Source organism: Sander lucioperca, chromosome 17, assembly GCF_008315115.2.
Source record: "Sander lucioperca isolate FBNREF2018 chromosome 17, SLUC_FBN_1.2, whole genome shotgun sequence".
Taxonomy (NCBI): Eukaryota; Metazoa; Chordata; class Actinopteri; order Perciformes; family Percidae; genus Sander; species Sander lucioperca.
Genome location: NC_050189.1, coordinates 4,935,085 through 4,957,928, shown reverse-complemented (window position 1 = coordinate 4,957,928; position 22,844 = coordinate 4,935,085). Strand labels below are relative to the sequence as shown.

Sequence of the window (22,844 nt, the reverse complement as noted above, 5' to 3'; positions counted from 1 at the left end):
ATGAAATGTTGGTGTATGTTTCTTTAATTTTTAAGGGATGAATTTGTGCACGGGCCAAGGGGGGAGTTCAAGATGATCGACCTGTAAAAAGACTGTCTTTAGATAGATCTTACAGGTATCCTCATACAGGTATCAAACTTCTAAACCTAGGACATCAGCAAAAAACTCAAATTAATTTTCAGCTACGCTACATATTTTTCTATGTAAAATATTTATTTTATGTTTTGAATATTATATTGCATGTAAATAATACATGTTACTATTTTGCTGTTGTTTAACCCTGTCCATACAGTAAATGTATTCACATACATGCGCTTGTTAGACATTAAATTGACATTCTGCATTAATGTAAAGAGACACTTAATTAAGAGTCCTATGACATGGTGCTCTTTGGATGCTTTTATATAGACCTTAGTGGTCCCCTAATACTGTATCTGAAGTCTCTTTTATATAGACCTTAGTGGTCCCCTAATACTGTATCTGAAGTCTCTTTTATATAGACCTTAGTGGTCCCCTTATACTGTATCTGAAGTCTCTTTTATATAGACCTTAGTGGTCCCCTAATACTGTATCTGAAGTCTCTTTTATATAGACCTTAGTGGTCCCCTAATACTGTATCTGAAGTCTCTTTCCTGAAATTCAGCCTTGGTGCAGAATTACAGCCACTAGAGCCAGTCCCACAATGAGCTTTACTTAGTATGTGCCATTTCTGTGTCTGTAACTATTGAGGAGGAGAGATGGGGGGGGGCAAGGTGGAGGGTGGGGGTGTGACCTTGACCAACTACCACTTAGCTCGTTTGAAAGCCATGATGTCTCTCTCTCTCTCATGGGTGGGCCACATTCTCTGGGTGGGCAAAGCAGAGAAAGGGGAGGTAACCTTGCTCCTTATGACCTCATAAGGAGCAAGATTCCAGATTGGCCCATCTGAGCTTTCATTTTCTCAAAGACAGAGCATGCCACCCAGGGCTCGGTTTACACCTATCACCATTTCTAGCCACTGGGGAAATTTTCATGCCATGGGACCTTTAAGTGATGCAGTTATTAATGATGTACTATGAACAGTCAACACATTCAGTGGCAACATTACAAGCAATGCATTCTACAACATTATGAGAATATGCAGCAGATATTTTAATGCTCACTATGGAATGAACGGTAACACTTTACAATAAGGTACACAAAAAAATAGGTAGTTACTGTTTTTGAAAGGGTAGTTACCCTTTTTCAGAAGGGTAACGAATGATTAGTTACCCTTTTTCAGAAGGGTAACGAATTTAACTAACTAATCATTAGCTACATCATGAGTAGTGAATGTGTGCAAACTCTTAGTTTCTGCGCCACACAGGTATGGAGGTTTGTCTGGGAGCCACACCATCACTGCAGGGGATGAAGTAAGAGCTCGTCTTCAGGCACTCTGGAGTGAGTTTCAGGCACACGAAGCAGAACTCGACCTGACAGCGAGGACAGATTATGTTCTTACAGCCCGTTTTGTCATGCTCCACTCTCTGACCACAGGTGGGACAGGCCCGGATGGAGGGACATGCGTCGACCCCCTCCACCTGAGGGAGGGCGGTGGTCTTGCAGTTCTTGAGGAGCTCGAGGTCGTGGTTGATGCAGCCATCGTTGTCGCAGCGGTCAGACCGAGGGCCTGGACCTTTCCACTGCCTCTGACACTGCCAGCAGAACTGGTAGGTCTTCTTCTGATCAGCTGTGCATATGGGGCACCGCACACACAGGTTGGACAGATTCTTCCTCTCCACACTCGTTTTGCACTTTGGGCACTTAAGTGGAAAACAGCACAGGGAAATATTGGAAAGTCCACACGATATTTGAAAATCAGTGCACTTGATTTAGTTTGAAATATCTGAATAAAAAATATTTAGCATTCGAAATGACTACAAAACCACTGTCCACTTACTGGCTGAATTTCACAGTATTGTGCAGCAGCCAGGCGAGCCATGGTCTCTTCAAAATGCTGCATTTCCTCGACAGACAAGTCGGCCAGTCTGCGCACCTCTTGGTACGACCACAGTTTATTACACTGTGTGGTCCCCTCCACCACTGCAGGGCATCTGAATTTGTAATTACCCTTAAAGTAACAAAGAGGAGAGGATGTTTAGGTTACAGAAAACAGAGAGATTCACTGTTGGGTTTCTGCAAAACTACTTTTCTCTCAGTTCTGTGGAGAGAGGAAAAAAAGAGGGGAGGAAAGGAATACCAGCAATAAAAAAAATTAAGCATTATGAGCAACACCGCGGGGCTCCCAATACTGGTCTACTTTAGGCTAATAAATATATATTGCATTATAGACCTACAAAGAAATTGTGTTTTAATGACACGAGATACCTCATCCAGCTGGCTGCGACACCATAGTGTGAGAGAGTCCGGAGTGACAGCGTGGCCGCAGGACATCTCTGCTCTGAGACAGTCATCATCATCATCACACATGGGATCCAAGTCGTCCTTCCTCTTGACAATCTTCAGGGTGCTATCTAGAGGGTTGTACTTCTTCTCCACCTGTTCCTGTCCCCGAATGCTCATTTTGATTCTCCTATGTAGAAAAAAGTTTGGCACTATGATTTCAGACAAATGTGATATAAATGTACACTGTATCCCAGTTAACAGACTTAATGTTATGACTATCATTACAATCTGAGACATGGGGTTTCATCAGTTTTAATATAAGAACCAGGTCAATGGGACCATAGATATAATATATATCTATGGATGGGACATTCTGAACCTTAACATTGCCAAAAATATAGTGTAACATGAAATGTTTCTATTAATGGATTTTGTAATAATATTGTTCTTTGTATTCAATTTGAGGCATAATCATGCTTTACATTTTGGAACTACAGTTTCGGTAATTTGGGGACTTTGACAGATGTAAACAATAAGTATGAAATTGCCATATAGTCAGTAGCTGCACATGGGCTACAACCTGATCCCCGTTTTAAGCTTATATTTACTTACATTTAGGAAAATTGGCGACATTTAAAGTATGCCGAATTAGCTATTAGCAGTTCCTGTTTGTAATGTAGGCTACTCGTGAGTGACAGCCATCACTGGAATACTTTAAAATCGAAAATAAAACTCGTAATTGTTCTGGAGGTATTCGGATTTCAGTGTTGGGCATGTTAGGCTACTTCCAAAATGTAATAGGCTACATTATAGATTACTAGTTACTGTCATTTGAGCGTCATTAGTTGTATTACAACATTACTGTCTCTGAATTGTAATGCTTTACGCCACTTTTGAATTTTTTAGTTACTTTCACCAAAATAACACCGGAAGTTTGTCTTGGCACTTGGCAGGTAGCTTGTGAATTTCACCACCGGATCAATAAAGTCTCCTCTTTATCCATACATCATAGATTATTCGTAATAGTTTGTATAATTAATATGAATATGCAAAGTAGGCTAACTGAAGTTATAAACATAGAGAAGTAAAACGTACAATATGCCAGTAGGAGAAAATTAAAATAGCCTACTCAAATAAAAGTAGGCCTACCTTAGTTGTATTGAAGTGCCATATAGTTACTTTCCACGGCTGATAAAATGCAATGGTATTTACGTGTAGCAAGCCTAAACATTTATTCCCGACATGTTTCTATCTGTCAGCAGCTCGGACACACTGCTGTCCGCGCTGACTGTCAACGCAGCGTAACTCCTGACTGAGTTATCCTAATATAGCCTGTTATTAATAGGTTGAAAACCTTTAAACTAAAGGTAGGTTCCGAGAAATATCCTACTGTTGACAAGACAAACATTTCGGTTAAGAACATAATCCATCAGCGTGACTGAGCTGATATAAAAACATAAATCCAAGTCACTGAGCGGGCACTCAGGGAATTTCCAGCGGCTTAATGTTTACTAGATAGGCTTGCAGAAAAAAAACACTGTTCTAAAAACACCTTGTTAAACGAGTTAACAATTTAATTTAGGCTACTTCTATTTACCTAAGTAAATGCTACTCAAAACACGTTTATTTTGCACACCGCCTATTTCTACCCTATTAAAGACATAATGAAGAGATTGACAAAGACTCTTAACCAAGAAAAAGACACAATCAAATATCTAATTTTGATTTAGGAGAAGAAACCAATTAAACTGGCTCATATTAACAGTATATTTAAGTAAGTTTATAAGAGGAAGTTAGGCTATGTCTTACCTTGGAGTCACAATTCAACCCAGTCTCACTCAAAAGCGTACAAATAACACGGGTTTACACAATTTGTCTCTAGGTAATCTTTAGGACTTTCCTTTTATTCTTGTGCTCAACCGGAAACAACAACCACAGCTGAAATTAGGCAACTCTGGAGGATGTTTCTGATCAAATTCAACACTCGGGGTCTGTATGTAATTTCAGCTGTGAGTGTCGGGCTTTATGTGTTCCTCTCTCTATCTTCCTCCTCCAACCTCTCGCTGGTATCGAAAGTGAAAGAAGACTGCAGGAGTGCGTCGGATAATCAGACAGGGTGAGTAGGCTATTCTCGTGTTTTACCCTCCCATATACTAAACAAAAAGTCACCGTGTGTAACCGGACCTGATCAGTTAGCTAGAGTGTAGGTGTGGCTACAACTTAGTGAGTTTATTTTTTTCTTCTTATCTTATTGTAGCTTACTTTTGTCATTTTTAAAATGTATTTTGCAGGCGCGGGGTAATGGAGGATTGAGAGGCTGCATGGGTTTCCATAACACCCAAACACAACAGCTGCATTCACTGGCTCCCTGTGTTTAATGAACTGAGCTCGATCTGCTGTCATGTTGTGATTTTTGTATGTTGTGCTAATATATATTAGAATTATTAAGTTTTAAGCAGTGGTGAAAGAAGTAGGCTATTGAGATATTTACCTGAAGTGAAAGTAGCAATGCCACAGTTTAAAAATACTCCATGACAAGTAAAAGTCCTGCATTTCTAATTTAAAGTAGAAGTACAAACTGAACTCAACTATAGTTATACAACACTTTACACAAAACACAGATGATCAAAAGTGCTTTACAACACACACAGATCATCTTATAACAGAGATACTTAAAGTATGAAAAGCAAAAGTACTTGTTATGCAGCAAATTGGCCCCTGCTTGATGTATTATTGAGTTATTATCATCACACATTTTTGTGTAAGAAGCTTGTTTATTGTTATATCTAGTTGATGTGGAGCTAATGTAACATTTATATGCTACTGCACATTTAAAATCTGAATCTGACAAGTAACCAGTAACTACAGCTGTCAGATAAATATAGGCCTACTGGAGTAAAAGTGCAATATTTCCCTCTAAAATGTAATAGAGTAGTGGCAAAAATTGATAATATTCCAGTGTAAGTACCTCAAATGATGTACTTACTCAAGTAAATGTAGGCTACTTATTAATTTCCACCACTGTGTCAAGGTAGGTGATATTTCATTAGACTTTAAGACCGTGTTGCTGTTTCTATTTAACAGTCAAATTAACCACCTGCAGATGGGGGGAATGTTATCTTAATCAAAATTAAGTGGTGCTATCACAATATTCCTAGTATTTTTAAATTGATTAACTATTTCTACATGAGAAGTATATTTTTCTTAGCCATCCAGCCTTATAGAGTTTAATTAAATAAAATGCCCCTCTACCATCATTATTAGCTACATTAGCTAACAAAACAGTATCAAAGTATGTGTAAGTCCTGTCCTCTGGCTGTTTTTAACATTGTTCTTTTGTTGTTTATGATTGCATGTTCTACCTGTCTAGTTTATAAGCAGTGTGTGTTCACATAAAAATACCAAATTGCAGCCTTACAGTTTGTCCCTGCTTGCTGTCTCTTAACTTCTGCTGTACTATCTATCTGCTCCAACAGGCTGAATCCATACATCTGAAAAAAAAACCTTCAAACATCTAAAAATGTCAAAACTCTCACTGAAAAGATATCAGTATGAATTATGACCTAGTGGAAATGTTCAGAGAGAAACTAGACAGCTTCACTATCTCAGGTAAGTGACATGAACTGAGACTACTGAAGAATGCTGCTTCATATGTTTCTGACTTTTATGATAATGTGGCAGTTATGTGTCCGTTATGTCTTTAGATTACTATGGCCTGAACAGTCCAGGTCTGACATGCTATTTGAACAGCGTGCTTCAGGTGCTTTTCATGACCGAGGACTTCCGGGAGGCTGTGAAACGGTTGGTAACTTCATCTTTATTATGGTTGTCTTTATATTTTTAGACAGGTCAGCTCAAATGAAAACGGACAAAATGGTTTCTTAAGCTCTTTTCAGTATATTAAAGGAATAGTTTGACATTTTGGAATGCTTTCTCGCTGAGAGTTACGTGAAGAGATCGATATCACTCTAATGTTTGTATGGTAAATATGAAGCCAGCAGCTTCTTAGCATAAAGACAATTTAGTTAATATGCTACAATTTAGTGTAGCATATTTTCCAAGCACATTTCAAGCTATTCCTTTAAGACTGGTTCATTGGAAAAAAAAACTCTTAAGATAGGATATGAAATGTGCTTTATTGGTTCCAAGTTTAGTAAAGTCAGATATTCTTCTCACTGTGCCACAGATGCTGCAGTAAAGATTCAACAACCATCGACCCACAGCTGGAAAGACTTTTTGCTGATCTGCAGAGAAGTATGGCCAAAACGCATGACGTCATAAACAAACTGGGGATCACGAACGGTAAGTTTAGATTTGAGACATCACACTGCTGCTGTAGTTGTAGGTTGTGTGTTGATATCCTGCAGAGAGGCTGAATATATGTTATAATGACATTTTGTCCTCACTCCTTCTTTCAGTATATGAGCAACGTGATGCTGCTGAGTATTTTGAGAGGATCCTGTGTTGGACCAGTCCGGAGGCAGCCAAGGTAGGGATAATTTATAATAATTTATTTATACTGCTTATTGATCCCCAGTGGGGAAATTACAATTTACACTCTGTTTGTTAGAAATCACTACATTTAGATAGGATAGTGTAGCATGGGATTTGTATATCTAATGATAAATACTATATATAGTGTATCATTAGAACATTAATACTCTTCTATTAATGTTATAGCAGCATTTTACTCTTTTAGTTTGTTCAGTGCAGCTAATTGTTTTTTTAACAATTTCATATAGGGCTGCAACTAATTATTATTTTCATTATGGATTAATCTGCTTGTTATCTTAATGATCAATTCATTAATTGTAGGGCTGCACAATATATTGTATTTTTTATCGTCATCGTGATATCGATTGGTGCAATAAACACATCACGAAAGGCTGCAACATATCGCAAAAGACACCTAGAGATTTTTTGTGTTAGTTGAAAGAGAATATCAGTAGATAACTGCACTTTAAAATGTAACTTTCATATTCAATTCATTGTTGTATTTTCAATAAGAAAATGTTGAACATGATTTCTATTCATTTGTTTTAAATTCAACAAGCAATTTGTTGTATTTTAGCAGAATATTGAAAGCAGCAGAACTGAGTACACTTTATTAATATCTGTTTATTATAATATAAGTATTATCGTAATATTCAACAATATTATCGCATATCGCATATTTTCCTCATATCGTGCAGCCCTAATTAATTGTTTGGCTTGTAAACTGTAAGAAAAAAGTGAAAAATTACCAAACATTGTGGAGTTCAGATACCTTATAAAATAAAACATAATTTGTACACAAGTACAGTACTGGAGTAAATGTAGTTACATTCCACCTCTAATAAGGATCAAAAGATTAGAGATGTGGATTATGCTACAGGACTGGTTTGAGTGTTAAAGTCTAAGAGGAGAGTATTTGATACTAAAAAAACACAGTCCTTTATCAGACTCTAACTACCAGTCTGAACAGACGTATTGAACCTCTGATGTATCTTTATGTCTAGATATTCAAGGGAGAGCTGAATCACAAGACCGAATGCCTCAAGTGCAAAGAGAGGAACGATTCCAGGAGCTCTTTTTGGTTTCTGCCACTTGTGGTGGAAGATTTGCTCTGTCAAACCTACAGCGTGGTACTATGCTTTCCTTTAACAGGAATAAGAGTTGTGTGTTTTTAAAAAATACATAAGAAAAGATACATGCAGGGTAATGAAATATACTATGTTTACAGGAGGATGGGTTAAAAGCATTCTTCAAAGGAGAAAAAGTCTGCGGTGACAACAAGATGTTCTGCAACCGGTGCAATAAAAAGCGAAATGCAGACTTTGTGAGTGTTCATATGAATTAAGTTTACCTTTTTATAGTCTTGCATTAAAACTTGTATATCACTTCTCATAAGTCTACTGTAGATGATAATGTATATACAAAGATGATCTAAATCCCAATAAATATATAACCCTGTAACGTCTAATACATTTTCATTCATTTCCACTGCGCCTGTAAAGCTATGAACAGTGTTACAGCTAACCTTGATTTAGTCTTAAGTATGATGGGTGACTTTGTGTCTTTAGTCGATGCGGTTGTTTTCACGATGTGTTCTAGGGATGTGAGATAACACACAATCCAGAGATTCTGACCCTCCTGCTGAAGAGATTCAGCTTTGACTACAAGTGCAGGTGTTACGTCAAGCTTCACTGCAATGTGGACGTCCCCCAAACTTTACACATAAAGGTGTGTTTCTACAGTATATACCTATTTTTGCACCAAATTGTTTGAACATTTTTAAATGTGGTGACTTTGTTTTATTTCCCTCTCTTCAGAATTGCAAATACGACCTCTACGCTATAGTTAACCACTTTGGTAATCTAACTGGAGGCCATTATACTGCACATATCAAATCTTTTGAAACTCACATGTGGTATCACTTCAATGACGACATTGTTAACAGGGTAAGGAGGCACATTTTTCTATAAGCAGTCCAGTTTCACAAATCCTCCCGCAGTTTAACAACATGAAGTTTAACATTCACTGTGATATTATTTTCTATTCTACAGGTCAAACAACCACTGTTTGGGGCTGGAGACAAGTATATAAGGTCTTATACAGCTTACCTCCTCATGTACAAGAAGGGTAAGTTTAAAATGTACAGCATTCACTTGTTGATTTGTTGGCTTTGGCCTTAAGGCTAAGATGATGAAACGTGTAAGTCTCAACATTTCCGCTGGTTTTTCTTCTTCTTTTTTTTTTTTATATCGTTAACCTCCCTTTTTCTCTTCAAAGTGAGCAAAGATCCTGAAAAAACTGATGAAGGTGACCAGGAGGCTCTCTGTCTACATTCAGATGTTGAGGCTGAAGTAAGACATGATGAGGCAGAGAGAGGAGATGCTCTCGTTCCTCATCATCAAATGAAAGATGAAAGCTGCAACGGAGGCGGAAAGATTAAGCACTTGAATGACAATATATTGAAGAACTGCACTGATACGGTTTGGAAGAAACCTACCAACCTTTCTGGGGAACTGGAAAAACATAAAGAGAGTTTTCTTTATACAGACACTGGAGCAGATGGAATCAGTTTGCAAAGAAAAAGGTCAGATTTTGCAAAGCTAAAAAAAGATGGAGGACCAAAAAGTCATGAGCCAATCAGACAGCAGCTTGATACAAACTCAGAGGAGCACATGCAGAATCTGAACACCAGAGGGAATCCCACAACACACCAGTTAGGCCGCATGTTAGAGCAAAACCATTCATCCCCAAATAAAAGACTGAAAGGGAATGAGACTATCCAGGAAAGAGGCGTTGGTGTGTATGCAAAAATGTGTGATTCTGATGTGAATTCATTTCATGTTTCCTCCAATGGCTACTCTTCTTCTTTAGTTCCATACTTGACAGGACACTTGCAAGGCCAGTTTAAAATTAAAGCACCAACAGGGTATAACTATCTACCAAACCTATGCAGAAAACCAAACAGTTCAAAGAGAGACGAGGAGAGAATGCACCATGCTGTAACTGCAGACAGCAGCTGCAAACCGGAGACCAAACTAACTGTGAAAAAGTTAGGACAAACTGCAAGTCCTAGAGAGAGAAAAAAGACTGTAAAGAGCAGGGACAACACAAAAAGAGAGCCATGGAAGTAATGAATATCAGACTCAGCAATACCTAAAGAAAAGTTAAAAATGTGTCATCATGTATGTAAGTTACTTTGTTAGATATTAAACCACTTATCCAGTATTAATATGTCATCATCAGTGTAATTGTTCAGTGTTATTTTGGGATCAGCTGGACTCCTCCTGGGCCTCTGCAAATGTTGTTCCGCATGAAAGGTCAGAGAGGTGTACATATTTTCACTTTTCTATACCTACATGGGCAAAAACTGACCAATTTTAAGCTATGGAATTTTATTCTGCATGTGGGTAAATGTTAATATTTAGCTGCTTTTCCAAAATATTGTAAATATATTTACACACATGCAGCTGTTAGACATCAAATAGACATAGTAAGTATGTAAGTAAGTAAAGTTTATACATCCTGCATTATTTAAAGGGAAACTTTATTAATTATTTATTTATCATTTCAAGTAAATGTCCAGTAAATTACTGGTTACTGAGTTACATTACATGTAGTTTATACAGTAATTATACAACAGCATACTATACATCACAATGCTTTGATGTAAAGTCACAGTTCAATAGTCATTTTAGAGCAAAAGTTGACAAATGAAAGGTTGGTGTATGTTTCTTTTATTTTTAAAGGATGAAAGTGAAAGTACTTTTGGTCTTTGTGCACGGGCCAAGGGGGAGTTCAAGATGATCGACCTGTAAAAAGACTGTCTTTAGGTCAATACAGGTAATATGCAGTAAATGTATTAACAAATGTGCTTGTTAGACATTAAATAGACATTCTGCATTAATGTGAAGAGAAACTTTATTAAGTGATGCAGTTATTAATGATGTACTATGAACAGTCAACACCTTCAGTGGCAACGTTACAAGCAATGCATTATACAACATTATGATAATATGCAGCAGATATTTTAATGCTCACTATGGAATGAACAAATGGCTTCAGTTGCAAAGACAATCTTAAAATAGAACATTAAAACAACAGAACAGTGTGACAGAAGAAGGCAGTAAGCTACATCAAGAGTAGTGAATGTGTGCAAACTCTTAGTTTCTGCGCCACACAGGTATGGAGGTTTGTCTGGGAGCCACACCATCACTGCAGGGGATGAAGTAAGAGCTCGTCTTCAGGCACTCTGGAGTGAGTTTCAGGCACACGAAGCAGAACTCGACCTGACAGCGAGGACAGATTATGTTCTTACAGCCCGTTTTGTCATGCTCCACTCTCTGACCACAGGTGGGACAGGCCCGGATGGAGGGACATGCGTCGACCCCCTCCACCTGAGGGAGGGCGGTGGTCTTACAGTTCTTGAGCAGCTCGAGGTCGTGGTTGATGCAGCCGTCGTTGTCGCAGCGGTCAGAGCGTGGAGCTGCACCTTTCCACACCTTGAAACATTGCCAGCAGAACTGGTAAACTTTCCCCTTGTCTGCTGTGCAGACTGTGCACTGCACGCTGAGGTTACTCTGGTCTTCTCTTTCCACACAGGTTTTGCAACCAGGACACTGTTGGAAAGGGATGAGAGACACATTAAAGGAAATAGTTCAACAATGTTACAAACTATTCCTTTAGTCCTTTAAGTATGTTATCTACATGATTGTTGTGATGTAGTAGGCCTACATACAAAAAAATGTGCTGAACTCATGATTGAACCAGTCTGTACTTTCTGGAAGGTGGGGATAACAGGGACACTCACTGTTTTGAAGTCACAGTATTCTGTGGCAGCAAGGCGGGCGATGTTCTCTTCAAAGTACTGCATCTCTTCAGCTGTCAGCACTGCCAGCCTGCGCACCTCTTGGTAAGACCACTCTGTATCACACTTCTGCAGGGTGCCGTCCTTTAAAGCAGGGCACTTAAATTTGTACTGGCCCTGAAATTATAAGGATAGCTTATGTTATATTGCCAGTTGAAGATACAGCCGAGAGATTAACACTTACACACTAAGAACTTAAACACTGTCTCTTAATTGGCAAGAATGAAACAAAAAAGCTTTTACATGAAAATGATGTAGGCAGTGTGCCATTGCTAATTTGAAGGTAAAATGTTTCCAAAATAAAACATGGTAGTTGAATAAGTTGTCAAAATGGACTATATTTTAATTGGCGGTGGAAAGTAGGCCTACCTGATCCAGCAGGCTGCGACACCACCCAGTGAGAGACTCTGGGGTGACAGCATGACCGCAGGACATCTCTGCTCGGAGATTCTTGTCTCCCTCCTCTGGGGCTGAGGCGCACAACAACAAGAGCAGACATTTTTAACTCAGCATCACAGTCACTGCACATCCGACATAGACACAACTGTTGTTACCAACAAAGTGTGATTTAATGCATGCAATTCCTTAATATAGACTTAATTAGGGTAACCAATGCACGCACCTCAGTACGGTAATTATAAAAAACAAACATGATTATTTTGTGCTTACGTAGTGGATCCAGATCATCTGGTCTGTTGACAAACTTCAGAGTCGTGTCTTTGGGGTCGTATCTTTTCTCCTCTGTAGTCATTTTGTTTTAGATCAGCTCCTCTGTGCTCCGTCGACAAATGTCTTCTCCGTCTACACTCTGGCAAATGAACTGGCTGCCGTGTCACCTTCACTGACACCACCAAGATTTTTTTTAATTTTAACTTTCGGTTTTCCCCAGCACTAACAAGAAGTCACGTGAATCCAGGGTGGCTGCTGGATTCCCCGTCTATATTGATGTTAATATTTTTTCTTTTACTTTTAAGCATAATCAATACCCTACAGCAGTGGTGTAGTGGTCCCTGGAGAAGTGGGTATACTCTCAGTTTTCACTTTTTTTTTTTTTTTTTTTTTTTTTTTATAAAGTAGTCCAGAAAAAAGCCCTGTTTTAGAAACAGTGACATGTAAGACTATGATTTAGTTTACCCAAAAATCTGTCATTTCTACTTGCTCACTATTATAAAATGATCATGACTTGATTAGGAGCAGTTTGTAGTTACTACTGGTCACACAAGCAGCCTGGATGAATGTAAAATGTAGTTATCTCTTCTCCTCTAAATGTGCAGTCATATTGCCACTGGCAATTTGCCAGTAGTTTAAAATAATGATTCATTTGGAAACCACCTTAAAACTTACCTCAGAATTATGTCTTCCATCAACTGGGGTGGCACACCGCCGCTTGTGTTATTTCTTCAGCTGTTGTTTGGTCTGCTGACGTTATCGTAGTCAAGTGGCACCGGCACCTGAGGTTTTTTTTTGTTTTTTTTCACTGGCACCTGAGGTATTAGCGATATTTTCCTCGGCATGACCCGCCCTACTCTGCCTCTGATTGGCTCATCAGTCCTCATGCCTAAAGTTAACCAATCTAATCAGTGAAAGCAGCGAGTACCAGCCAATTAGAGGCAGAGGAGGGTGGGTCATGGCTTCACTATCCTTGAGGAAAAAATGGGCAATCTGGCTCACAGATATTACTGAATGGTGCGCATCAGGGGGGATTTAGAAGTGGGTATACGCAATGCTGACTGAAAAATAAGTAGGTATACGCCGTATACCAGCGTATACCCTGGACTACACCACTGCCCTACAGCCTTGATTTATGGCCTTATTTGTGAGAAATAGGCCTACCTTTATTTCTGTTATTGTATTGTTTTGAAGTTGCATATACAACCCCAACGATTTCGCAATGATAGTTCTATATTAATAATAATAATAATAATAATAATAATAATAATAATAATAATAATAATAAAAATGTGATTACTATGTTAATATACATGTTTAGACCTCAAATTGTGTCCAATTAATTAATAAGCAGCTTCTGCTACAGTAAGACAACCAGAATGTGGAACAGCTGGTAAACAGTTAAACAGTAGGCCTACTTTTTGGTCAGATGCCAAACACTGCTGGAATGTCAGGGGATTTCCAGCTAGCATTCAGCCCATTCACACTTTGATTGTTGTTTTAGGCTAGGCTAGGCTGGTCAGTGTACTATGTTACATTATGATGCAGACTAGTGAACAATCACTTCAGCTGTCCAAAATGTGTAAGGGGTGAGGTTTTTTAATTCATGGCAGGAATGGATGCGGTCAGGAAGACTAGTCTCGCTTTGCCAGACCTAAGATATGTCCACAGAACTGTGGACTAACCTACTAATGATGGGTTGAAAAGGCATGTAAACAACCTACCAACACACCTGCATGTGTGTTCCAAAAAACACCTGGCACAGAGTAAATAATAATAATAATAATAATAATAATAATAATAATAACTTAATAATAACTTTAAGACGAAAGTGAAAGTATCCTCAGTCCCACTCTTACGTCAGATAATTGGCAGTAAACAACGCCCTATCTGAATTCTCAGCGGCACAGCCGAAAGCAGCAGCATTAGCAACTCGCACCCAACAGCACAAACATGGGGAAGATCTACCAGGTCGTGGTGCACGGACTGAGGGGGGAGAAGATGATGATCGACCTGTGCAACACAGATGAGCAGTTTAAGAGCATGACAGTGCTGCAGCTGAAGGAGAAGATAGCAGAGAGGCTCCCCGAGACCGCAGGTAAGACAGCCATTACTAAACTTGCAGCTACCTGACATGCTTAAAAGCTAGCCAGTCAAGTTATTTTTAGCCGACGAAGGAGCTGACTATTAGAGCCTTTGGATTTTTGTTTTCGTGTTGTGTACCGGGTTGGTATTTGTCAGCTGAATAGTCCCTGTATTATTTTGAACTTTATCCTTTAAAGCAGATTTGATAGTTTGCAGTGGGGGAAGGTCCCTGATTGTTAGGGGAGGCAATAACAGATCTATTACAAGTAGCCTACAAGTCCTGAATTTAACATTTTACTTAGGCTAAGTTAAAGATTAAATAAGATTGACAGTAAAATGTAGTGTAAAAGTAAAACTTATCATTATTAATTACTGGATGCTGCATAATTGATTGATCAAGCATAATTTGACTGTCAAATGTTTTATGTCGGCCTAATGTAATATTCCTTTTTTTTAAGATAATTTTTTTGGGGCTTTTCCCTTTATTGGACAGTGGATAGATATAAAAGGGGGAGAGAGATGGGGGATGACACGCAGCAAAGGGCAGCAGGTCGGATTCGAACCCAGCGAAGTAACCCAGGACTGTGTGTGTGTGTGTGTGTGTGTGTGTGTGTGTGTGTGTGTGTGTGTGTGTGTGTGTGTGTGTGTGTGTAGGAGAGGAGGCTCTGCGGCTGATCTTCACAGACAAGATGCTGGATGGAAACTCCGAGCTGCTGACTGGATTTGGAATCCAGCACCTGTCTGTCATCCAAATGGTGATGAAGGTTCCTGGAGGGTTGACAGCTTGACAGAGACGACTATCTCCTCCTGCTGCTTTTTACACATTTTAAAGCTTTAGGCTACTGTATATGCTGTTTTATGCAATACTCATTTGATATTCCCATGTTTTAAGCTGTTGCTGTTGTACAAATAAAGTTCTGCCTAATGCCTTGTATTTGCTTCATTATTTAGTGTGAAGATATTACCTATACATTAAAGCCTACACTGGACTGAAGCCACACCAACAGGGCATCAAATACAGACAGAGAGCCTCATGTGATTAACAGGGTCCACCATGGTCCCTGTAAGGGCTCTATCAGTCTACAGCCAAATAAGAAACAGAAATTACCCCTTGTGTAAAATCTTTTCTTTAAACTGTCTAATCAGTTTAATTTTAAATCACATTAAGTTGAATAATATTACATTAGCCAATGCTCCAAATCTTTCCTTATGGATACATTAATTACACATTAAAATACACTCTAGATGTAGTGTGCTTATAGGGGTTTAGTAATATGCAAATAGCTCTTAAGCTTTGGATATGAAACTGAATACGGTATATGCTTACATCACATAAATCATCCACAAAGAGGACATTTCACACCCTATAAGATACATTTGCATCTGCATATGCTGCATTTATGTCCTGTTAAGCAGCGAGAGAAGAAAGAGAAGAAGTTTTTTGGAAGCTTGTGATTTATTTTACAACCAGATCAGTACAGAGCAGTCCATGGTACAGAGCCATTTGCGCAATTTAATTTCCTTGCAGTCATCTAGCCACCTTAGTTATATGTCCGACACACCCTGAATGCAGCAACCCTGTAGTTTTGTGACAAGTGAAAGAGAAAGTAGAGAGGGTTGTATTTTACAGGAGCTAGAGACACTGTTCGCGTGCGTCGACAATAAACAGCGAGAAAAACTTCTCCAGGAATGTCTTGAAAGTGAGATTCTTACAACTGAAGGTAGGCTCATATGTTTTCTGCATTTATTCGTTTCCAAAACAAGTGCGATTGATTTGTTGTCAACAACTGATTGTCAACTCATTTGCAGCTGAAAGTCAAAAGATGAATTGGTTGGAAAATAGTGTTCAGTTAATCTACAAAATGATGCCCTCTCCAGGTAAGGTATACGTGCTGTTAGGCTGGTTTATAATCCACAGTAATGGTATATAATTTACATGCCTTATTAACAATCTCCTCCCAGCAGCCAATAGGTACCATGGCTTGGTAAACCAAGGAGCAACATGTTACATAAACAGTGTGCTGCAGGTGCTTTTCATGACCAAAGACTTCATAGAGGCTGTGGAAAGGTTCGTTACAGGTCTAACTTCATGACATATAATGCATTTAAAATATATTGATATATTGCACTTTTGTATTTCTCATGTCCACTATGTCTTAACTTATGTAGGCACACCTGTGAACATCCTGGCACTGAATGTATCGATCCTCATCTCACATCCTTGTTTAATGACTTAAAAGAACATACGGCATATACCTATACAATCACAAAGAAGCTGGGCATCAACAAAGGTAGGCTACAGTATGTGTTAATACAAAACAAACATAAACAAACTATTTTGAAAATGTTACCTGTTTACGTTAACTTAAGCATGGTGTAGTATCTGAAAATAATATATGCATCCTGTGCACTAAAAGTATTAACATACAGTCATTTAGGCCTCACTCATAGAGAATATATATTTAATAATTCTGAGTTATTATCTTCATAAATGTGAGTTGACCAAAAGTCAGTATGATAAGTGTATCCCTTACTTTGTTGAAGAAATACACATTGATTTCTGCTCCCAACACCCCCCCCCCAGTGTATGAACAGCGTGATGCTGCTGAGTACTATGAGAAGATTTTAGGTCTGACCAGTCCTGACGCATCGCAGGTAAAGAAGACATTATCAACATCCAAGGAATTGGGTTTCTTAAAAAAAAAAACTTGCTTACCAGTCTCTGTATTTCTGTGCTTTCAGATCTTTCACGGACTGTTGACACACAAGACCATATGTTCCGCATGTCGTACTGAGACTGACACAGATGGGGCATTTTGGCATCTTTCTCTTGCATTGGTGGATTACAGTGAACACTGTAGTGTAGTAAGAAACCGTTTTTCTGTTGCCAGGAGATACCTAGTAAACTAAATATATTTATGCACTAGTATTTTGGTCAGAGATCTCATCAGTTGAGTGAAACACCATTATTAGGAATACTTGTGATGTATCAAAACTCCTTGAGAAGAAATTTATGAACACTTTACTTTTTTGTTTGATCACATTTTTATTTTATTTTATTTAATAATTTATATTTATATATTTTACACTTTACTGTAGACGAAAATAACATGAGTGCTTTTTATCAGGTGAATGGCATTGAGGAGTATTTCAGAGCATCAGATTTCAGCGGAGAAAACCAGATGTACTGTGACAAGTGTGATGCCAAATCTGATGCAACTATTGTGAGTAATAAGAAAACATGTTGCTGATTTGTATGCTCTGTAATTGTGTAGTGACAATATAAGGAGTTCACAATGTTATAAGGGCATTGTACCAACATGATAATACATGTGAGGGACCTCTGTGTGTTTCATTCAGAAATGTGTAATAAAGCATCATCCAGAGGTTTTGATGCTGCTGCTGAAGAGGTTTGAGTTTGACTACCGTTACATGACATACGTCAAAATCAACCGCACTGTGGATGTACCCCACACCCTACAGATACCAGAGGTACAGTAGATTTTATTTGTCTTTCATGACACATTTTATTTTCATTCCTGATCACAATGTCTGTCATGTTTTCCTTTGGTGATCAGAATCAGGCATATGAACTTTATGCAGTCGTGGAGCATTTTGGAGATCTCAGAAGTGGACATTACACTGCAACAATCAAGTCCCAGGAGGATAATAGATGGTATAACTTCAACGATGCTACGGTAACATTGGTAAGACTGATCGCTTTAACTTCAGTGTTGTACATATTACAGTGCAAACAACTGATGCATCATGTCATTTGGTTTGGTTGTTCTTTTCACCAACAGCTTGATAACCAGCCATTCCAGCAGGATGCCTTTAAGAAGTAAGTTTAAGTCCTTCCTTTCATCCCCACCATACATGTTTTGAGATTACTTTTAAATTGAGTTTTCAGTTTGCTTGAATATAACACATAGGCATGTTTAAAATACTATATTACATCATGCTGTTATCACAACTGCAGATTGTTTCTATTACCTATTCCCCAACCCAATCTCCTACCCCACCACCTTCACTGATAGGTGAGAAAACAATAAAATACATATACTATATGTGTATCTCACAGTCCCAATATCTATGGATGTATCCACATAGACTCATACATGCATACAGACGTGCATGCATCAAAGCACCCTTCTTTGTATTTATGTTGTCTGCTGAAAATAACACCTTAAAATAATCATTATACCTACATATGCATGCATGTCAGTATGCACAACAGAAAGCCCCTGTATAAAACACAAGATAAATCTTTTTCTGTTTTTGAAAATGACTAAGCCTTCTTTCTTTTGCACATTTCTCTCACCAGATCCAGCAGCGCTTATCTTCTTTTTTATAGGAAAAAGAAAGGTAAGATGGCAGACATGTTCATTATTCATACTGATGCGCAGTGTTCAAATTGTTTGGTACTTTGCCTGAATTTATTTTATTCCTATTTCCCAGTGGATCCTGATGATAACTGTTCTCAAGAAATCAGAGAGGTGCCTACTACTCCTGGAGGCTTCTTGCCATCTACCTGTGATATCTATGATCATGGTCAAGATGCTGCAAAGAGAGAGGAATATGAGAAGGCAGCAGAGGCGGGTAATAACACAACAGTAGCTGTTTCCATCGACAGAAATGAAGAAACAGGAATTAAAGACTTAGTCAGTGTTCTAGAGGGGTCTAGAGAATTGGAGGTATCATCTGACCTCTGTGTAGAGGATCCGGACGTTAATGCCAGGCCCAGTATACCATACAATCATCAGGAGTGTAATGAGGAAAGGAATGACTTGAGTTATTGTCCTCAAGGTGCTCATGCAGAAAGACCAAGAGATGAGGGGGAAACAGTGATGGATGATGAGGACATGAGAGGAAATGCAGAGGCTAATGACCAGGCAGTAAAGGGAGAAACTCAACTTGAAGAGACTGTTGCTGATCAGGATTCTAACCTTAAACCTGTTAGTTTTGACAAACAGGGAGATAATGACAAGATGGAAATAGATGTTAGGGTCGACAAGGAAAGACAAACTGGAGCTGATGAAACCGGGATGGAATCAGGAAGCGCAAGGCTTTTGACAAAATATGACCTCTGCTATGATGAGATTCAAGGTAATAGAAGAGTGGGTGATAGTAGACAGAACATGGCTCACAATGATCACATGTCCAGACGAGAAATTAGTAGTAGGTTTTATCATAAGCAACCAAAAGAGGAGAAGAGGGATGTTAAGGGAAAGGAACAAAAGAGAAGAGATCATAAACATGCAGAAAGGAAAGGAACATCAGAGAGACTACAGCACTCTGGTATAGAGGATCAGAACAATGATGTTAGACAGAACAGATCAGAGTGGGTTACACGTACAACCCAAAACGATGATGGCGCAGCGAAAAAGCAGGAAAAGAAAGGAGATAATGGACATTTCCAAAGAAGAGAGGACTCTTCTCTTAGACAACCAGAATTGGTAGCAAGCAGCAGACAGGGGGACACTCAACCAAAAGCTAGAACTGGATATAATGAAGGAGCAATTAAAGGAAGATGTGGTTCAAAGCAATCAAAAACATATGATGGGATGATAATTGAGGAAGAATTTAAGGATGGTGTACAAAGAAGCTGTGAGATTAAGAACATAAGAATAGAAACTTTAGCTGGGACCTCACAAGATGGCATGAAGAGTTGGGTAGAATATAATGATGGAAATGGCAAAAGAAAATCTGATACAAAAACAGATGCAAAGGTCACTTTGTCAGAGAGTGTTCACAATTTAAAACTAAATGACTCACCTGCACTAAAGCAACCAACACGCAGAAACAAAGGAATAAAACATGCAACGAAAAAAAGAAAATGGAAGCATCGCTTTTCACCTTACGAGCAAAGCACAAAGGAAAAAAAGAAAGGCACAAAAACTACTGGTTGTCTTCCTTTTTTTTTCAAAAGCCGGAGAATTGGAGACCAGACTTCAGAGTCAGATTAAGACAAAATGCATACTTTGTCCAGGATAACACAAGTTGTTATTTTACCAGACTGCTTGTTATTGTGGTGATCAACAAGTAACATGTTTGTTTTAGTTTTTTGTTGATGCATATTGATACTTAGCAATTGGCATTCAGGCAATATGGACAGTACTGTAATAATTTTGTTTTTGAGTTCAGTGTGGCTCAGTCTGTTTAAAAGATCTCCTTTGCTGGTTTTGGATCATGTAAAATGCATCACTTCCTGTTTGCCACAGGATTGTCTCTGTGTAAAGAGCAGCTAAACTAAAAGGTTTAATAATGAGAGAGGGGGTTGTTTTAGATTAAAGTGCTAATTACATCAGTCTGTAATAAAAAGTAACGCAATGGAAATTGACATGTAAAGGAAAAACAAGATCATATTTATGTTAAGTTGATTTGAAATCACTTTACAGACTGAATGATCCGACATTTTTTTTGTCTATTGTTGCTCTTCTCAATTGAAGAAATGTATTGACCTATTACATTTATCCTTTATTTATTTTTGTTAATTTGTTAAGAAATATGTAAATAGATTGCACTGAATATATAATATGATTTTAGACAAATAAAATTCAAATGTAAATCTTTGTTTGACTTTATGTCTTACTGTGTTCTCTTATTCTACTGTTAAGTAGCCTAAATTATTTTAGTATAATTAGGGCTATTGCACACTACACTTGTAAACTATTGCTGCAATGCCCACTGACTAATATCATGGATGCTTTACATTTTATGTTTATCACTTTGAACCAACCAATTGTGGTCATTTCTTTTATTCGTAGGACTAAAAAATATAAATAAATAAATATATGTAAAATAAAAAAGAGTAAATGAAAAACATGCTTGGACACGCTCTGTTTTTGTTGAAAGTCACAGGGTATGATTGCAGTGGAGATTACCCTTTCAATGATCCATTGCTTGTTATAATGTAAAAGAGTCAGAGAAATCAAGGTTCAAGTTTCAGAAATCACAAAAGACAAAATATTTTGGAAAATAGGGAATAAACTTTATAGAGGACAACAGCAGAGGGATCTCTTATGGACAGACATGCAGTAAATGTGTGTGCAGCACAGACAAAAATAATTATAGTAACTTTACAAGAAAGAAGTACGATAAATATGCATTTAGTTGCATTGGATAATATGTCAATATTGTCTCATTTTATGAACAGTTGAATGTTAGTTGTCTCAACAACATTGTTGCTTTAGGGGGCACAGTCTTGTTTTGACCATGCCAATCTCTGAGACATCAGTCATACTTCCTCTCACTAATAACTTGTTATTCTTGTTTTACCTGACCTGAGTTGGTATCATGCATATTTTGAAAGAACACGTAGTACCAGGAAATATATCTTTGAGATATAAATCCTTCTTACTCAGACACCTGTGAGTCAGAGAACATCTGAAAGGTTGACGCCCTGCCATAAATGAATCAACACTTATAGACTGTGTTATGTAACTGTCAACGTGCACTGAGATTTGATTTTCACTTTCTGTCTGTTGCCCATTTACAGGAATTCATGTGACATCTGGAAACAAAGTTTTGATTTTCCCTCTAGTTGCATCTCATTTAAAATACACTGAAACTCTGTATAATGCATGCTTTTTAACTGGGGGGGTTCATATGTAACTTATTTTTTTTAATTAATTTGCAATTTTGTATTATTGTTTTTAAATAATAAATAAAAGACGATAGAAACTAAAATCGTTAAAGTTTAAACTTGAACTGTGGAAACAATTAAAACCCTCTTATACACATCAATGTATTCATTTGTTCACTAATTGACCTCGAATATGCATCTTAATAAAAAATGTAGGCCATTTAAGATACACATTAAGGTGTAGTTACCAGTATGTGTTATTTTGTACATTTAAAAATTACTTTAATTTAATTATAAGTAAGGTGAAAGTTGTAAGGTTTAACATTTTAAGGGATTGTTATCTATTAAAATGAACTCATTTTAACTGAAAGCATGCAAATGATCCATTACAATTGTGATAACCAAAGCTAGCTAGCCCCAAATGGGCTCATACTGTTCTCTGTCCATTTCTTCTTGTAGTGTTCTGTTGTTGTTTTATAGTTCAGAGATTCTGGGCTCAAATCCCACCTGGAATATATTGTGTTTTCTTTCTGTTAACTCTAAGAAGAAGGAATAATAAAAATATAAGAATGAATTAATCAGTCCGATCTGGAGTTAAGAAGTTATCACAGTGACAAGCTTGATTGATTGATTTATTGGTTAATTAATTAATTGATTAATTGTGATGGTTGGAGAGATAAACAGATACATGCATATTGTTTTCTATATTTCAGCATAATTTCTTAAACTTCACTCAAAAGGGCAGGACAAAGAACATGTGGTACCTAGAAATGACAAATATTT

At 37.8% G+C, this 22,844-nt stretch overlaps 5 protein-coding genes across 11 annotated transcripts; 3 read left to right on the top strand and 2 right to left on the bottom strand.

Annotated features, from left to right (window-relative positions):
- Positions 1-1,293: 1,293 nt before the first annotated feature.
- On the bottom strand, positions 1,294-4,263 carry LOC116043276 (uncharacterized protein DDB_G0292642-like). The gene is made up of 4 exons (XM_031289845.1): positions 4,174-4,263; positions 2,347-2,551; positions 1,919-2,089; positions 1,294-1,781 (listed from the first exon to the last, which is right to left on the bottom strand). The coding sequence occupies exons 2-4, from the start codon at positions 2,539-2,541 to the stop codon at positions 1,326-1,328; spliced, it is 822 nt and encodes a 273-aa protein (XP_031145705.1). The 5' UTR covers positions 2,542-2,551; positions 4,174-4,263; the 3' UTR covers positions 1,294-1,325.
- A 117-nt stretch (positions 4,264-4,380) lies between these two features.
- LOC118493504 (ubiquitin carboxyl-terminal hydrolase 47-like) lies at positions 4,381-10,082 on the top strand. 4 transcript variants are annotated; one of them, XM_035993486.1, is made up of 12 exons: positions 4,483-4,587; positions 5,841-5,973; positions 6,069-6,165; positions 6,551-6,666; positions 6,783-6,853; positions 7,863-7,988; positions 8,087-8,182; positions 8,458-8,586; positions 8,676-8,804; positions 8,910-8,985; positions 9,136-9,596; positions 9,957-10,082. In XM_035993486.1, the coding sequence occupies exons 2-12, from the start codon at positions 5,916-5,918 to the stop codon at positions 9,987-9,989; spliced, it is 1,392 nt and encodes a 463-aa protein (XP_035849379.1). In that variant the 5' UTR covers positions 4,483-4,587; positions 5,841-5,915; the 3' UTR covers positions 9,990-10,082. The 4 variants fall into 4 exon arrangements, with proteins under 4 accessions (XP_035849377.1, XP_035849376.1, XP_035849379.1 ...); XM_035993484.1 differs by lacking the exon at positions 4,483-4,587 and adding an exon at positions 4,381-4,480 and having other exon boundaries at positions 9,136-10,082; XM_035993483.1 differs by having other exon boundaries at positions 4,481-4,587; positions 9,136-10,082.
- Positions 10,083-10,758: 676 nt separating this feature from the next.
- si:ch211-212k18.15 (putative E3 ubiquitin-protein ligase ARI6) lies at positions 10,759-12,648 on the bottom strand. The gene is made up of 4 exons (XM_031289847.2): positions 12,392-12,648; positions 12,092-12,192; positions 11,666-11,839; positions 10,759-11,474 (listed from the first exon to the last, which is right to left on the bottom strand). The coding sequence occupies exons 1-4, from the start codon at positions 12,471-12,473 to the stop codon at positions 11,019-11,021; spliced, it is 813 nt and encodes a 270-aa protein (XP_031145707.1). The 5' UTR covers positions 12,474-12,648; the 3' UTR covers positions 10,759-11,018.
- Positions 12,649-14,254: 1,606 nt separating this feature from the next.
- zgc:194655 (uncharacterized protein LOC794380 homolog) lies at positions 14,255-15,408 on the top strand. The gene is made up of 2 exons (XM_035993487.1): positions 14,255-14,489; positions 15,131-15,408. Exons 1-2 carry the CDS (start codon positions 14,345-14,347, stop codon positions 15,262-15,264), a joined length of 279 nt encoding a protein of 92 aa, XP_035849380.1. The 5' UTR covers positions 14,255-14,344; the 3' UTR covers positions 15,265-15,408.
- Positions 15,409-16,028: 620 nt separating this feature from the next.
- LOC116043275 (ubiquitin carboxyl-terminal hydrolase 47-like) lies at positions 16,029-21,048 on the top strand. 4 transcript variants are annotated; one of them, XM_035993478.1, is made up of 14 exons: positions 16,051-16,197; positions 16,286-16,354; positions 16,439-16,544; positions 16,646-16,767; positions 17,061-17,131; positions 17,219-17,341; positions 17,605-17,700; positions 17,837-17,968; positions 18,055-18,183; positions 18,280-18,317; positions 18,801-18,841; positions 18,935-19,206; positions 19,243-19,582; positions 19,724-21,048. In XM_035993478.1, exons 2-14 carry the CDS (start codon positions 16,300-16,302, stop codon positions 20,440-20,442), a joined length of 2,244 nt encoding a protein of 747 aa, XP_035849371.1. In that variant the 5' UTR covers positions 16,051-16,197; positions 16,286-16,299; the 3' UTR covers positions 20,443-21,048. The 4 variants fall into 4 exon arrangements, with proteins under 4 accessions (XP_035849372.1, XP_035849373.1, XP_035849371.1 ...); XM_035993480.1 differs by having other exon boundaries at positions 16,050-16,197; positions 18,935-19,539; positions 19,691-20,030; XM_035993477.1 differs by having other exon boundaries at positions 16,052-16,197; positions 18,935-19,582.
- Positions 21,049-22,844: the final 1,796 nt, after the last annotated feature.